The 16695-nt window shown below is 40.3% G+C and overlaps 1 protein-coding gene and 1 long non-coding RNA gene across 2 annotated transcripts; one reads left to right on the forward strand and one right to left on the reverse strand.

The window, feature by feature from the left end:
- Positions 1-3956: 3956 nt before the first annotated feature.
- On the forward strand, positions 3957-8703 carry LOC112902186. Its single transcript, XR_003230505.1, has 2 exons — positions 3957-4057; positions 8441-8703. It is a non-coding gene; the product is annotated as an uncharacterized LOC112902186 (long non-coding RNA).
- Positions 8704-10363: 1660 nt separating this feature from the next.
- LOC112902185 lies at positions 10364-12960 on the reverse strand. The gene is made up of 2 exons (XM_025971120.1): positions 12706-12960; positions 10364-11014 (listed from the first exon to the last, which is right to left on the reverse strand). Exon 2 carries the CDS (start codon positions 10980-10982, stop codon positions 10392-10394), a length of 591 nt encoding a protein of 196 aa, XP_025826905.1. The 5' UTR covers positions 10983-11014; positions 12706-12960; the 3' UTR covers positions 10364-10391.
- Between the last annotated feature and the right edge of the window lie 3735 nt (positions 12961-16695).

Raw genomic sequence — 16695 nt, forward strand, 5'->3', positions numbered from 1 at the left:
GAAGCAGGCTGCCAATAACTGTCAATAAAGCATCAAAGGCGCCTCGACTCAGACTGTACTGCGACTTTAACGCCATTATGCGTCCAATGGCATCAAGCTGAGAAACCATCGTATGTCCATGAAGGGGTTTATGTGACGCAGCAAGCATGTCGTAGAACGCCTTTGCGGTCGACTTTGGCTCTTCCTCCATTTGTCCCTCGGTGAACCGTGCCTCCCCATAGTCATCCAACATGTCCGCTACACTGGCATTAGTATCATAATCCTCGACACGTGGTCTCACCACATCCTCTCTCATACGATTGGCTTCACCGTGCTAGATCCACTGGGTATAGTCTGCCGTAAATCCATTCTTGCAAAGATGTTCCCCCATGTTCTTCTTATTTTGTCTTTTCCTGTTTGCACACTTGCTGCATGGGCAGAGAATCATATTCGCTCCTTTAGCAGCTTCGCCAAATGCCATTTCCAAGAAAGCATCGGTCTTCCTGATCCACTCACTAGTCATCCCAACCTGACTTGGGCGGCCAGTGTACATCCACGCACGGTCTTCCATCCTCTAACATATACACCGGAGACAGAGTAATATCAATTGCCCTACGTATATGCACGGGAGTGAGGAATATGGCATGTTATATCAACACAGCAGAATGATCTATAACAACTCCACATGGTGTATTTTTTTAAAGAAACGTGCATCAGCTGGTGGAACATGAACGGATGCAGTACCTGCGGCGGGGGCACGGTCGAGGGCGCGGGCCGGGGGCAGTACCTTGCAATGGAAGCCTCAATTTCAAATTCAGAATTTCACCAAACAACACTGGTTTCATAACATGGATTCGTAAAACAGCACTGCACATACTAAAACAAGGGGGAAATAAGGATTGGTGTTGTTTGGTGAATTGCTTGGGTGCATGCCGTGCTATTTTGTGGATATGCAGGATACAGATGCTGTTTCGTGAATACCGTAAGAAACAAGTGCTGATAAGAGTGATCTCTTCACCCTAGGCATGACAGAAGAAGACAGTAATAATCTTGCAAGGTTGCTTTCCTGCAACATTGGGTCCTTCCCTATAAAATACCTAGGTGTCCCTCTCCACTTTACTAAATTTTTAAGCTCAAACTGCACATTTGCACAAAACTCGTAGATGGACTTGGTTCATCTAATTATCTAAGATGCCAATATGACAGTTAGGACTAGCATTTCTTACTTTGGCATTTAGTTCCTTCCATCAACGTAAGGAAAATAAATCAAAGGAACAATATTAGAGGCTCTACTTGCTCCCTACTTGGTTCCTGGAGTTCGTCCCGGCTGAAAACAGAGGTTCCTGGATAGCTGCTTTTACTTGCTTCTGGACCCTTGGAACAATATTAGAGGCTCTACTTGCTTGGGTATTTTGCTTTCCATACTCGACTTCAGTTATTGTCAAATTATATGTTTTTGCCCAACTTGTTATTTCTATTTTCATTCATTTGGATCCTCCTAGCCATAGATGTCAAAGTTTGATTTTTATGTGATGTGCATCAGAATGTATGGCATGCCTTAGCTACATACAGAATATGCATATTTTGGAGCAATTCTTCATATACTGTTCAGAAGGTTCAACTTTATCAGTTAATGTTTTGAAGCAGTTCTTCATATACTATACCAAAAGCAGGAGTAATCAAAATCTCAATAAAATCTGAGTTAGCAACATTTTAAGCATCACTAAATCAGCCCTTTGGTTGCCATTTAATGTTCCAAAACCTGTCTTATTGAGCAGGTAAATATTTGGCAGATACCTGGACAAAACCTACTAAACCTCGGGCCGGGGCGCGGCGGAGGCTCGGGCCGGGGCGCGGCGGGGGGCCCGGCCGGGGGCGCGGGCCGGGGGCGCGGCGGCGGCGCGGGCCGGGGGCGCGGCGGCGGCGCGGCGGGGCCGGGGGCGGGGGCGGGTCGCGGGCGCGTCTGAATTGAAGAGCGCGTGTGGGTAACGGGCGGGGGCGCGGTGCGCGCGCTGGTATATATTCCCTCTTTGCCGAGTGCTCCAAATCTGGGACACTCGGCAAAGCCTCCCAGGCTTTGCCGAGCACCCTGAACAGGCACTCGGCAAATAATTTTAATTTTTACACCTATTTGCCACCAAACTTTTTTCTGTGATACTTACATTACATGCAACAGTATGTGCAATTTGTTCCTATTAATCAAAGTGTTTGCTATATTTCGTCAATTTATTTCATTTTATTGAATTTCTTGTAATTATTAAAATTTGAACTACAAGTCACACGAATAATGGAAAATAATGAATCAAAAAATGATATTCACGTTATTGAAGCATGCGTTGAGACATTATCGAGAAAAAAATCAGAAATTTCAAATTTGTTGTCCACGAAACATGACGACGAACTTATTGTTCAGTTGTTTTTAAAATGTATAAAATGCAAATATGGTCCGAAAATTATGAAACTTGTCGAGATGTAATGATATCATATGGGGAACCTATGATAAAAATCTGACGAGGTTTCGTTAAAGTAAAAACATACGATGCTTACAAATTAAAAGTTTTACAAAGAAATGTATGATTTTATATATAGACCGATTAGGTGTTAAGCATTGTAGATTGCAAACTTTCACAAAATCTTATAAAAGTTTTATCACAATATCCTCACATGATAACATGACATCTCGACAAGTTTCATAATTTTCCGACCAAATTTGCCTTTTATACAATTTAAATACAACTCGAACACAATTTAGTCGCCATATTTCGTAAATAGTATTTCAAAAATTTCTGGTCCTTTTTTCAATAAGGCATCAAAGCATGCTCATTAACATAAATAATAATTTTTTATTCATTTTTTCCACTATTCGAATGACCACGCAGTTTAAATTTGAATTATTCAAGAAATTCAATAAAATAAAGTAAATTGACGAAATATAGAAATATAGCAGACACTTTGAGAAATGAACCTAAATTACATATGTTGTTGAGGAGAATGTAGGATGACAATAGAAAAAAATTTGGACAAAATAGAGAAAAAAATATGTACATTTTGCCGAGTGTCTTGGCCAGGCACTCGGCAAAACGTCTCTTTGCCGAGTGCATGTGACGTGGCACTCGGCAAAGAATGACGTCGTTAATTGCGTGGCGCTCGTTTGCCGAGTGTCCTCCTTTGCCGAGCACCCGACACTCGGCAAAGTATTCTTTGCCGAGTGTTTTTCTTTGCTGAGTGCCTGGCGCTCGGCAAAGGATGCGTTCACCGTGTGTTTTTCTTTGCCGAGTGTAGCACTCGGCAAAGAGTCTCTTTGCCAAGTGCCCGATATTTAGCACTCAGCAAAGCCTCGAACAATCGGCAAAGACCGCGTTTCCGGTAGTGACTTGAACAAGATTTACTTTGAAAACCTTCTAGAAGGTTTGGAAAAGAAAAGGAGCCCCTGGAAGATTCGATCTTGACAACACAGGCTGAGTTTTGAGTTTTGACTGGTCCAAATTGCAGTGATGTCCTCATCCCCAATTGTTGTTTTCATTGAATTTTGGATTTGATATGAACCGTATTCATCAAGAAAAGGCAGCACCTGCCGCTGCAGAACATAATCTCAGTCAGAAGATTGCGCCGAGGGCTGGCTCGAGAAGAAAAAAAGCAATAAGGAAAAGGCACCCGTTCGTTGGCTCAGTTTGTGGTCGATACTCCAGTATGTGTTAGCAGATCATGGCAGCTCCAAAACTAAAACTAAAGACGAGCCCGGCCTGCTCCAATTCATCCATCGCAGCAACCAGCCCATGAGGGAACACTTCCTGAAAGCCCACATGCGCTGGTTGGAGAACCGGGGGCCGGGATACCTGTCAAGCGTATCTACGGCCCATTATGACTTTATTCTGGCACAGGGCCACAGTACATGGGCCGCATTGATAGCACATCGTCAGCCCAGCTGCGTTCAGGGAGTCCATCCGAGTGCCCAGGATTTGCCACCTCATTCGTCATCGACGGCGCCGACCGCCGGCCAGCCGACGAGCGCGAGGGCCGCTACGGCGAGCATCCACCGGGAAAGGCGTCGATGCCACCGGGCACTGGCCACGGCATGGTAAGCCCTCTCACGCGCGCTTCTCGACCTGGCGGCCATCGCCGTCGTTGTTCCCGTTTCGGGATCGAATTCAATTCTCAGGCGTAGGGTTAATTTGTGGGGGGGTGCCGGCTGTTGCCGATACACTCTGGGATGCTTAGCAACTCTTCAGTTGTGAATTTTGATTTAGAATTTCAAGTAATGCTGTGTGATTGGCATGTGTGATGAATGCAATCTTGGTATGCGAGGTAGGGTTTGGGTTTTTCATCCACGTTGTGTTCATCCCAATTTGGGGACTTTTTCTATTTGACAGTGCGGCTTGTTTGCAGCTGAATTGACCTGATACAGCCAGCTGAAATTGATCTGCATATTGGCTATTTGATTAAAAAATAAACGGGGTGGTTGCGGCATCTTACCGAAGCATATTTTCTCATACCAAAATTTTCCATGATGCTGGGACCTAGATATATATTGTGCATTTGTGCGCTGCTTATTCATTATCCGATGATTGTAGAGCCCACAAACATTGTTCTAGAGAGGGAAAAACTGCACGCTGTGGGGCAGGGCCACCACATGCACGTTCAGATTTCCAGCATAAAAAAATCGGAAAGATTAACAGCCTCTCCTCTCCCACATTACGTGCCATATTCGAAGACATAATCATCTGCCAAAAGCTATAGATGCTTACTGGCAAGTTCACAAAAGGCTTTGGTTGACAGAAAAGGGTGGTCTCAGTGGTTTGGTCACATGATGTGCTGTCACTGCACGCAACAAAGCCCGGTCGACGGTAGAGTAGTTCGTTCTGATCATCTTGTTGCTCTGCCTAATCATGCTCTTCACTCTCCAAACATGCGAGGGCCCACCAGTTTATCTTGCCGATACACAGGCATGATTTGCCCTTGCTGGTCCAGTCTAGGACCTATGCATTAATTTGCTAGTGACCTAATTGTGTAACTAGTTTCTACTTAGAAGCTTGTCCTGCAGTTTCCTCATAAAATAAAATATTGTTATGTACCCTATATAATTGTTCCATTTATTTTTATAAGGAAAGCATGCATTTTGATATTCAAAATTAATAAGTTTTTACAAACAAATACCCCAAGATTTTGTAGGTTTTGAGATGCAAATTTAGTAAAAATCGGATTTATATTTGGAAGACCTATCATATGGTGTTGGTTTTTTTAATCATAATCTATATGCATTAGAACATATTAGCAGTCAAAATATAGCACTGCAGAGAGTATGATACTGTTCTGTAGGATGTTTTGTTTAGTACTCCTGTTGAAAGTCTATTAATGGGATTCCTTATGCGTTTAAAAACAGAAATAAGCCATGTTTTCATTGGTTACTGTCTTTTCCCCCAAATAAAATAATTTGTTATGTAGGAACTGTTATTTTGTTGGAAACAATGGGATCGACTTCATGACAAAAAATTGGGAATTATGGCAATTGCATAGTGACCAGTTCATGGGGTTTACAGCAGTATGTTATCTTCCACGCTGTAATGTGGACTTGTTAATTGTCAATTGGAACATTTTTATTTTTAATTGTCTTTAGTCACAGAAATTGGGGTCGAGGGTACCGTTCCTCGACCCGGAAACGTCGACCCCATCCCGGGAATGCGGGGTCATTTTCGTCCCCGCCTTGTAAAAACCTCTCACAAGGACCGTACCGACCCCGTTCCTTGATCCCATCGACCCGGGAACTTTATGACTACTCCTTCTCAAAATGGAAGCTATTTTACTAAAGCCCAACAATAGGGCGTCCTGTAGCTAAAGAACCCCCCCCCCCCCCCCCCCAAACAGAAAAACACATATAACAGGGAGAGATAATTGGCACACTCATTTGGGTCTCTAAAGTTTAAAACTAACTTTCTGCACCCAAATAAGCATGCAGCTTGAATAACTTACGTCAATTGAGGTTTTAATTAGCTTAAAATGCTGCAACTAGTGTGGTCATTATATGAAAGAGTTACTGTACTATTGTAATTTAGGCATTACATGTTGAATCAAAATGGTTTCATACCTTCAGCCAACAATAAAATCTGTGATGCCAGCAAATTGAGAAGCCAAAATTGACCATATAGTAAAATAGGTTGAAAGAAGTATGATTGAAAGCATGAATAAGTTCATAATGGATTTATACTTTCTTTTACTTTAGAAACAGGAAACTGTTTCCAGCCTGTAATAGATTTATAGTTATGAGCTTTTATTGAATTCTTCTGAGCCTAAAGAATAGGGCAGAATCCCACTAAAATATCTACAATTAAAAAAAATGTGCAATGGAAGCATATTTGTCCTTCACTTGAAAGACGTAACTTAGTGCCTGGCAAAACTTGAATGAAGGTGCAAAAGGAAGAAAATCCTGGACACATTGCTACACTTTTGGGGCGCCCAGGGACAAAAGGATGACCTCCGGTAGTGACCAAAGCAATAAGTTGTTACCATTAGTGCTCATGGTCGGCAGCATTCTATTGTTTTACAACAACTTTGCCTTCACCCTTTCGAATTTCTTTCTGCTTTCTTGCTGAGCTAGGTGGAGATGATTGTGCCTCCTAGTGGACTTTGGTGCCCTCGTGAGAATTAAAAGTATAGATGAGAAGAAGCTTAAGGAGACTGAAAAATGAAACTGCAGTTGACTTGAGGGGATATGTAATGATGCTAATTAGCACACCACACTACCACAGGTGAGGGAAAATACCCCACAACTTGGGTTCATCTCTATCCTATCATTGCACTAGAGACAACAAATTCATCTCTTTAAGCCTAACACACCTAAGAAAAATGTTGTTTGATTGAGGAGTTCTTTTCTATGTGTTTTTGCTGAATAGCTGGTGTATAAGGTGGTTCATGAATAGCTGGCACTACTACAGAAACTATGTATACGGTCGGTTCACAACTATCTGTACAGTAACTTTGCTTCTAAGAAAATTAGCATTATCACAGTCGGTTTTAGGAGCCGATTAAATTCTTGATTTTTACAACCATCTGTACAAACAGTTTTTCATAAAAGACGGATGAGAAAAATTATATATGAAAATTGTAACTCTCGACGAAATCTATAACTTTGTAGTTGACAATTCTTTTTTATTTCAAGTCATTAACATGTCTAAATAATCATCTAAAGTTTCAGCCAATAAGGAGGAAATAGAAAAAAATCTCATTATTGTCACAAATGAAGCAAAGGCACGAGTATGAGGTTGCAATAGTCAACCTCTTCATGCAGCACTTTTGTATATTTCATTCATAAAATGGTGAGAGATGAAGGATGGCCATGTAGGACCTTGTAGGTGTAAAAAATATATTTTTTCGAAAATCTGCAAATTTGGATCAAATCTGCTATACAAGTAAGTAATTATCGGAGTCAGTTGGTGGATAGAACTGGCTGTGATAATACAATTTACGCATCAGTTCTTGTTTTTGGACCGGGTGAAAATGTCTCCATTTGTGCAGTCAGTTTGTCATTAGGATCTGACTGTACAAATGCATTTCCACGGTCAGTTTTGGAACCCTCAGATTTTAGTGACGGTTTGAGAGTTGCAACTGGCTGTTTTGAATTTGTAATGGCACTTAGGAAATAAACAATTGTGTTCTTGTTTTTTCTGAACCAACTCTACATGCTAATTTTATACTAGCATGACTTCTTGCATGCATAATATGTACTTAGTGCTGCAATAGTCAGTTAGTGGGACGGAAGATTTCAGGAAAATAACAAATATAAGGAGTCATAGTTCACTTTTTATAAGTAAATGGGGTCAGCCAAATTTAAGGTTTCCTAAAATATTTTTGGTAAGCATATACTCGATAGTGTTCAATTATAACCAGTGTTATTATTACAGGTGATTATTAATGTATTGGTGTGGCACCTTGTTATTGGTCCTATATCTGTGTTAAGATATGTTTTCTGATAAATAATTTTATTGGAAAGATGTTGTGTGAATGATTCTGGACATCTCTGATTTATAAACTATGAAAGATATTGTTGTACCATAGCTTTCTCAAGGATTAAACTGTTGACAGATTTATAAATAATGAAAGATGCTGGGTCCATATTAACACATTGTGAAGGATCCAGATATATAGAATGATTTTTTGGAGCTGGGCCGGTGTATGTCTTTAGTTATGCTTACTGCCAGTGAGAGACCATGGATCTATAATAGGCAAACAATTAATTTATATCTGAAGAATCATATGAATTGGTTGGTTTTTTTCATGTGCTATTTGTTTGGAGAAGGTGCTGAATGTTTATTACTGTACTTCTCTATTAAATTATTTATCCTCATACTGTTTCTGGTGCAACCCACCTAGCAAGTACTACTAATTATACACCCTACTCCAATTTTTCTTTTCATGTGTTATTATGGCCGCTTTACTATGATGACATTAGTTCTATCATCTAAAACAGTTTTCGGCATGTTCATCAACTTTGGTGAGGGAGAGTACAGGCTGGAAGCAACATATAAGCATTTTCACCTGTGGAGAAAAGCAAAACAAAGACAAGCACAAGCTATCTTAAACATGTAGTTAACCAAAGCAACAAGCCAAGGTGATGGAACTAAACATTGGCATGCTTGTAGTGGGTTTGGTCTTGCGAATATTCCAAGCTCTGATTATGTCTTGAGACTACTATAAAAAAAATGCTTTTGAAGCGCTGGCTTCTGTTTCTTCTGGACATGAGCACATCCATTTCTTTATTGCCATCATATCAAAGAGTAGTCTAGCCTTCCTTTCTAGATAATCTAAGCTAGCATGCATCATGACAGGCAAGAAGTTTGTCCATCACCATTGATTGATCCTTTAAGTAACTTCCGTGCTGGCCACAGTGTTTCAGTGCCCTCTCTGGCATTGCCATCTCACAAACAGTGGTATGCACCAGGCACCTTGTGGAAGAAGGTGAACTTAGTTACTAGCTTTATATGAATCTCCCTTATTTTCATGTCTTTCTCTAATAAAATATAGTTCTGTCACAGATAATAAATGATTGGTTCATTATTATACTTGGTATGTTATCATAGTTTATTCCATAAGGTTAATCTGAACTTTTGTTTATAGAAACCGCATTATGTTCATATTATGTGCAAATCTAGGGAATATATGGCACGGAACATGGTGAGATGAATTTGTTCCCAGCATTCTTTTTTGTTATATTTTGTCCCCTCCTTGCTTGTACAACCTATCATGGTAATACCTCGAAGGTACTATCATATTGTTGTTGTATACTTTTTTGTTATACGCTGATATGCTGCACTTAAAGTGATCAATTTCTCTGTATTTTAGGGCATATTTATGTTTCCTTGACTGGATTGCCATGGCCTGGATTCCCTTATGAGGGCTTCTGAAATGTAGCCAAAGAATTAAGGATTAAAGGCGTGTTTGGTTTGTTAACTAACACGCCACGCCTAAGGTTAGCATGCTGCCACAGGTGTGGCGCGCCTAAGCTGCCTAAATTGAAGTATGTGTTTGGTTTATTACTCCGTCTAACATTAGGCATCTGGTAAAAAAGTGGGGTAGCTGTTTGTTTTGCTACCACACTTAAAGTTAGGCACACATGAGAATGTGTGGTAGCTGTTTGTTTTGCTGCCACACATAAAACTAGCCACATAAATAAAACATAGAGAAATTAACATAAATTGACTCCAATCCACGAGCCAAAAGGCGAGCCAAATGCATAAAACTTCAGATCGGAAATGACTGAGTTCAGATCGGACCAGTGCGAGTTCAATTCAGTCATTCAGAAGGAATGACTGAGTTCGGATCGGAAATGACTGAGTTCAGATCGGACCAGTGCGAGTTCAGTTCAGTCATTCAGAAGGAATGACTGAGTTCAGATCGGACCAGTGCGATTCAGTTCAGTCATTTATAAGGAATGATTGAGTTCAGATCGGAAATGACTTAGTTCAGATCGGACCAGTGCGATTCAGTTCAGTCATTCAGAAGGATGAGTTCAGATCGGAAATGACTGAGTCAATCTAATCATAACAAATGGACATAACATATCTATATGCCGTATCAAATTGATAATGTCTCCACATCATATCAATAACAACCATAATTGTTTTATACTAGTTACATTATAGCAAAGTATGCATTAACAAAAGTGTGAAGCATCATCTAAGTGCTAAACAAATTGCTGTGAGCAACACCATCTATCTTCATAGCCATCATATATCAGCCCAGAAGAAGTGCAAAAGAATGAGCCTTCATTGACACCATCCATCTTCAATTAAGTTCTTGAATGAGTCTACAATACAAAAAAATCCACTTTAGCAAAGTGCAAACTATGCAAGTAATAATTGACCAATGCAACATATATCACCTGGTAACATAAACAAAAGCGGCCAACCACCTAGGCGAATTCACAGCCCCGCATCACTAAGAAATTTGAATACCCATGATTGAAATTTCACCTCAGCTGAACCAGATAGAAAACCACGCATACCCTTTTGATCTTTATGTGCTAGAAAGGTTCCTACCATCAACTTTTGTTCGGTAGTTAGTGTCATATTTTCAAGTCTTTGCCACAATATACCATCAGAATTAGGCATAGAAGGTGGAGCTGGCACTGGCTTCTTGATCTCGTTTTGAAGGGTCACTAAAGTAGTTGCAATTGTATCTCCTATTTTTGACATACGGCTCTTTGGTCTCACATCTCTCTTAGCATATTTATCTTCCGCTCTTAGACGCTTCATTCCAGAGCTAGATGAGCTATTCTCAGCAACTTGAGATGCAAAGCTAGGTTGACCACTTATAGGAGAAGGTAAAGTGTCGGAATCATCACCTAGGTCATCTACAGGATGAGCATAGTTTGACAGGTCATTGAATATATCATCATCATAATCATTATCTTTATCACCCTGCGTGTCGTTAGCCTGAGTGTCATTCATGCAATTAGTGGCATCCATAGCAAGAGAACCATCAGCACTGCTGTTCAGGAATAGTTCTTGCATTTCTTTGAAGAATTTGATAGGCTTAGCAAGGAGCCTTCTTGCCCTATCCTGCAGAAAGTAGCATGTCGCTTAGTAGTATATATTACACTGAAACAGAAAAATGTTAACAAAAATAGAGAGAAAAAATATGGACAATACCTTTAGCTTAGCCTTCTCTGATTCAGATATGATTACCATAGATCTTGTTGTGTCAAAAGTGTTACCACTCTTGGCTAAGGCAGTTGCAACAAACTTCCAATTTTCCTTGTAATGCCTGAAATGTCTCTCAACTTGTGTAGCAGTTACCCCCATATTAAACTGTCTATTCAATGACTCTGAACACTTGAAATGGTGCTGTTTTTTTATCTTGAAACCAGCATATTGCTCCTTCATAAAGTCAATGAACCAACCAAGCATAAATTTGGTTTGATCATCATCCCATGTGATGGTCCTCTCACGAGTGGAGCCATCACCTTCAGCTTTTTCCTTCCCTTTAGTCATATCTGTTAAATAGGTCTCAATGCAACCACGTAATACAATTAAATAGGATCTGAATACATCAATTCAATACAATTAAATAGGGCTAAAGACAGCCACACCATACAAATAAATCATGTCTGAATATAGCCATTCAATACAATTAAATCATTTCTGAATACAGCACACAATACAAATAAATCATGTCTGAATACAGCACACAATATATCAATTTTGATCCCATTCATCCCACATTTGCTGGGCTAACTGATCACGCATGTTCGCCCAAAGCTGATTGTCTCTATTCATGTCAACATGGGAACGATTGCTCCTTGGCAGAGTTGCAAACCATGTCTCATCATCATAGACATAAATATCAGGACCTTCATCTATTATAAAGTTGTGCAAAGTGCAGCAAGCCAAGACTATCTTCACTTGAGTTTTTAGAGGGAAAAATGATTGACTTGTTAGTATCTTAAATCTGTTTTTGAGTGTGCCAAATGACCGTTCAACAGTTGTCCTAAGGGAGGAGTGACGAAGATTGAACAATTCTTTTGGATTTTCTGGCCGTCTAGTACCCTGAAACTCCTTAAGATGATACCGAACTCCTCGATATGGAGGTAATATGCCAGGTCTAGCAGCATAACCAGCATCAGCTAGAAAATAGTGACCTACAATCGGATTTAACTAAAGTTAGCTAATTATTTTGGAAGCCAAAATACTAGGTAACTTGTATGACTTGACTAATACCTTCTGGAATTTTTAAGCCTGAAGGGCGTGATAATGCATCTTGGAGCACAAAGGAATCATGAGCTGATCCTTCCCATCCAGCCAACACATATGTAAACCTAAGATCAAAGTCCACGGCAGCTAACACATTTTGTGTTGGATAGTGTTTTCTACCCCTAAACCTATCCTGCATATATATAGGAACCCATGCTGGTATATGTGTGCCATCCAATGCTCCTATACATTTCTAAGAAAAATGACAAAAGTGATTCAGTCAGTAGGTACTACAAACTATCAATAAATATAATAATAGATTCTAATTATATACATATGTTACCTCAAAATATGGGTGAAATCTTTCCGGGCTACTGGATATCTTTGTATGTGTCTCAGTGGTTGTCATGGTAATGATGTCGCGGGACAAGATGCATAGAGCATCTAAAACAGAATTAAAATACCTACTAACAGTCTCCCCGGACCGCAAGAATTCAAAGCCAACTGATCTATTTGTCCATCTATGGCCGACAAATTTCAAGAACATAGCAACCTGCTCTTCAATGGAGACGTTGATAGTGTCCTCTAACAACCCACGGGACCTTAAATGACAACATAACCTATGGAAAACAAATTTACGCATACGCAGCTCGCTAATACAGTTGGCTTCAGTCCCATTATACAAACGATTCAGACGCCTTTCCCTTTCTAGATCTCTTTGTAACATAGAACCGTATTTGAGATGCCTCTTGGCCAATCTATTTTCTTGCAACTTGTACCACAACATACAAACACAGATGGCAATGCTAGCAAGCAACCTTCTTCTTCGCAAGTAATGATCGTAATAATAGCAATACTCAAGATATAGCTTCTTTGCACCCATCTATACAGATTATAAACTAATTAGAATACACACAAAACACACCTTGAATCAGCAAAGTATTTTGGGTGCCGGAATATTGATATACCTTGGAGCAGCCCCTAGCGATGTTTGTTTCTGCAAGCAAGAAAGAAAATAATATCTCAAAACAGCAACACAATCATCAATTTTGGTCCCACTCATAATAATAATACTCAAGATAATCCTTCATTGCACCCATCTATACAGATTTAAGAACTATTTTAGAATGCATACAACACATACGACACAAGTAAAATCCAGAAGATAGTTATACCTTACAACAGAAGATGATTTTCTTGCTGGAAATACCTGAAAAAGGAAGAAAAATGTTAGAGAAATACACAGAAAAAAACATGAAACAAGAAAGGCCATGGTTGCACGGCCGGCTGCCTGGCTGCTGTTCCCGGGGGGGGGGGGGGGGGGGGGGGCAAACCTGCTGTGTGGATGAGGGGGGGAGGGGCAAACCGGCGCCGCCTGCTGCTCGCCGGCCTGCTCCGCAGGGGGTAGGGGGGGCGGGGAGGGGTACCTGGGCGGAGATCCGGACGGGAGGAAGAGGCGCCGCCGCTCGGTGAGGGAGGCTGTGGCGCGATTTTTGGGTGCGACGGCCAAATCGAACGCCACACCCGCGGCGTGTTTTTCTGCGGCGATCCAGTTGGAACACGCCTAACAAATCGTGGCACGCTAGGCTTAGTACAGCAGCCAAACACTTGCCTAGCATGGTTTGGCACGCCTAAGGTTAGGCTGTGGCGCCTTAGGCGTGATTCCAAACAGGCCTTAAGTCTGTTCAGGTCATGCAATCACCATACTAACTATCATGCACTCAATAGAGATAAAATTGTAGTAGTTCATATGCACATGTCATCTAACCAATTTCTTAGCCAAATGTTGGCGCCCAAAAAATGGCTTATCCAAGAAAAATGAACATTTATGCTTTTTTGGATCTGCAATAGTTTTAGTTTCTTACCTACCTGATTAGACATGCACATAGTGGAGTTTGACTTCTTGTTTGCTAACTATTTACAATACACTTATTGATACAGTTTGTGCCACATTTACCACTTTGTAATGCCTAGACAGCGGTGACAGTTCAAAGTTGGATATGCACTTCAGTGCAGGATCTAGTCCCTTTTCATTGGACCATTCAAGGGCATCATATTGCAAATCCTTGTGTCCACTCTAAAATTTGGGTGCTGATAAAGGCGAGGGTCTTTCCCTTCCCAACTTGCCTACATTTCACCATCTTTAAAAAGGTTGCATTATGTTTCTTCTCAAAAAGAAGGGACAAAATGGTGGTTGTGTTTACGTTTTAGTGCATTGATTCATTTACCATAGAAATTGCAGCATAGTCTCAAAAGTGTTAGCATGGGTAGTGCGCCACACTATGGGTGAGAAAAATGTACAAATAAGTCACGAGATTGCTTTAGAAAGGTTGGTTTCATAACTCCTAAAGAAAACTGACCCAAATGGTTGGCTGTTGTTCGAAAAAAATGGTCGATTGATTATTATAAATCGTTTAGCAAGTTTCAAAATTTTGTGTTTGGGACATGCATACATGATAAGAAACTTTATACATTTACAAACACATGAGCAGTCAAGTGTGTTGTTCCTGCAATTTCAATGAAACTATACAAAACGGTTTCTTTGATTGTCATTTCGCTGAATTTATTTGGAGAAAAGTAGAGTTGATTTTGATCCTAATCTGCCTATTTCTTCCTTTTCTCATATGTCTGCAAACTGGCAAAATGGGATAAAAAACAAACTTAAATACCATACTTTAGTCGGGAGTAGTGCATTATCTTGGGCAACATGGTTATGTTGTAATGATGTGTTTTTAATAAACCTCTAGACAAATCTCCTCTTCAGGTTATTTTCAGGGGCAACCATTGGACAACAATTTGGTCCTTGATGCAAAAAGTGGAGGACCAACATACTTCGAAAGGGGTGTGCCGTATATGCAGTGTTCTTCATCGTGAGCCCATGTCCTATGTAGTCCAACTCATGGAACCCAGGTCAACAAGGCAACTATATGAAACGTAGAACTTATCCAATCTCTGTTGTTGACTGTTGTTGGCCCCAGCAGCATGCGCATGCATTTTCTAAAGTCATAATATGACTGCGGAAAGTTGTCTATAATATATATCCCTAAGGAGAGCCTGATGTCAAATCTACCACGACTTTATCTACTCCTGGAAAAGATGGTGAAATCCATCTAATCACTTAGCTTGATCATAATCTTCTCTTCAATCTTTTTTTGTTGGATAAACAACAAAATATGTTCCAACAGAACTATTCTCGTGAGGGCAATCATTCTGGTTTAGAAATTGCATAGTGCCATATTTGTACCTTCAAAACTTTCTCAAATGTCATTTCTGTATTTAGATAGTTACTCTCTCCATCCAAAAAACAAGTTATTCTAGGATTTAAAATTTGTTCCAGGAAACAAGTCATCTTACCTTATTTGGAAAGTGCATGTGCATGGACAAATATAGGTAATAAATAGGGGCAAATATGGTCATTTTACCTTCTTATTAATTTGTCCTATAATTATTAGGATGACTTATTTTTTGGACAGAGGGACGGAGGGAGTATATGTGTCGTGGAGTTGTGGTCAAACTTACATGAAGTTGACCTTATACTGATAGATGGCAAATATTATGAAGCTCTAGATCGTTTGGAAAGCATTTTTTTGGAATTTTGTAGGATATAAAGCTGACACAGTTCATACTGGAAATAGACATACCACCCTGTAAAATTGTAACACCTAGAATTTGTAAAGGGCAAAATGTGCTTTGTATGTGAGGATACGTAAAGTTGATAGCTAAAACACAATTTTTTTTATCTGTTGCTTGGATGGGCAATTGGACAACAATTGTTGTGGAGAGCTCGTCGAATATATTCCATTTTACTACTCACATCCCTCATTTGGAATTCAGATCAACAAGTAATGCTTAATGTTAGTGTTAGGCAGGCTTGCGCTACAGTACCTGCGCGCTTCAGTACCCGAACCCCTCCTTTCCAAACCCTAAAGTCCCCATCCCTACCTGCGCTGCCACCCCTTTCGCCTGTGCGCTGAAGAGGAGAAAGAGGGAGAGAAAGGGAAGAGAAGAGAAGGGAGGGGAAAATAGAGCATATCATCGTCAGTTCTCGCCATTCCTCTCTAAAAATTGGTTGGGCTCCTTTCATCTTCTCGTTTTCCTCCAGTTAAGGGTTTTTTCTCGCTATTCATGGTGGTGCCGCCATATGTGGTGTAGGTTGATGGCAATCGTCGGGGGTTACCGTGACTTCTATGCTAGGAAAAGGAAAATGGCCTGGAGTTGTCGTTAGGATCATCGTCATCGCTATTGCCCTTGGTGTTTTCAAAGGGGAACCATAGGTATGGTATGCCCATGAAGATGTTCCACTCTTTTTAGATATTTTAGCACATAGATGTAATGGTGTTCATCGCCGTTAATATTTTAGCACGTGGATGTAATGGTGTTCGTCGCCGTTAGGGCTAGGCTTAAGTTTTTGCCCTCGTTGTCATTCTCAGCACATGGTCAATCTGTGTAGTTTTCGTTAATGTCAGCTTTACGTTATCTTATTGGTCTTAAAAAATAATAAAACTTAATATGAGTTGCAGAGGATTTGGAGTTC

The sequence above is a fragment of the Panicum hallii genome, chromosome 8, assembly GCF_002211085.1.
Source record: "Panicum hallii strain FIL2 chromosome 8, PHallii_v3.1, whole genome shotgun sequence".
NCBI classification, from domain to species: Eukaryota; Viridiplantae; Streptophyta; class Magnoliopsida; order Poales; family Poaceae; genus Panicum; species Panicum hallii.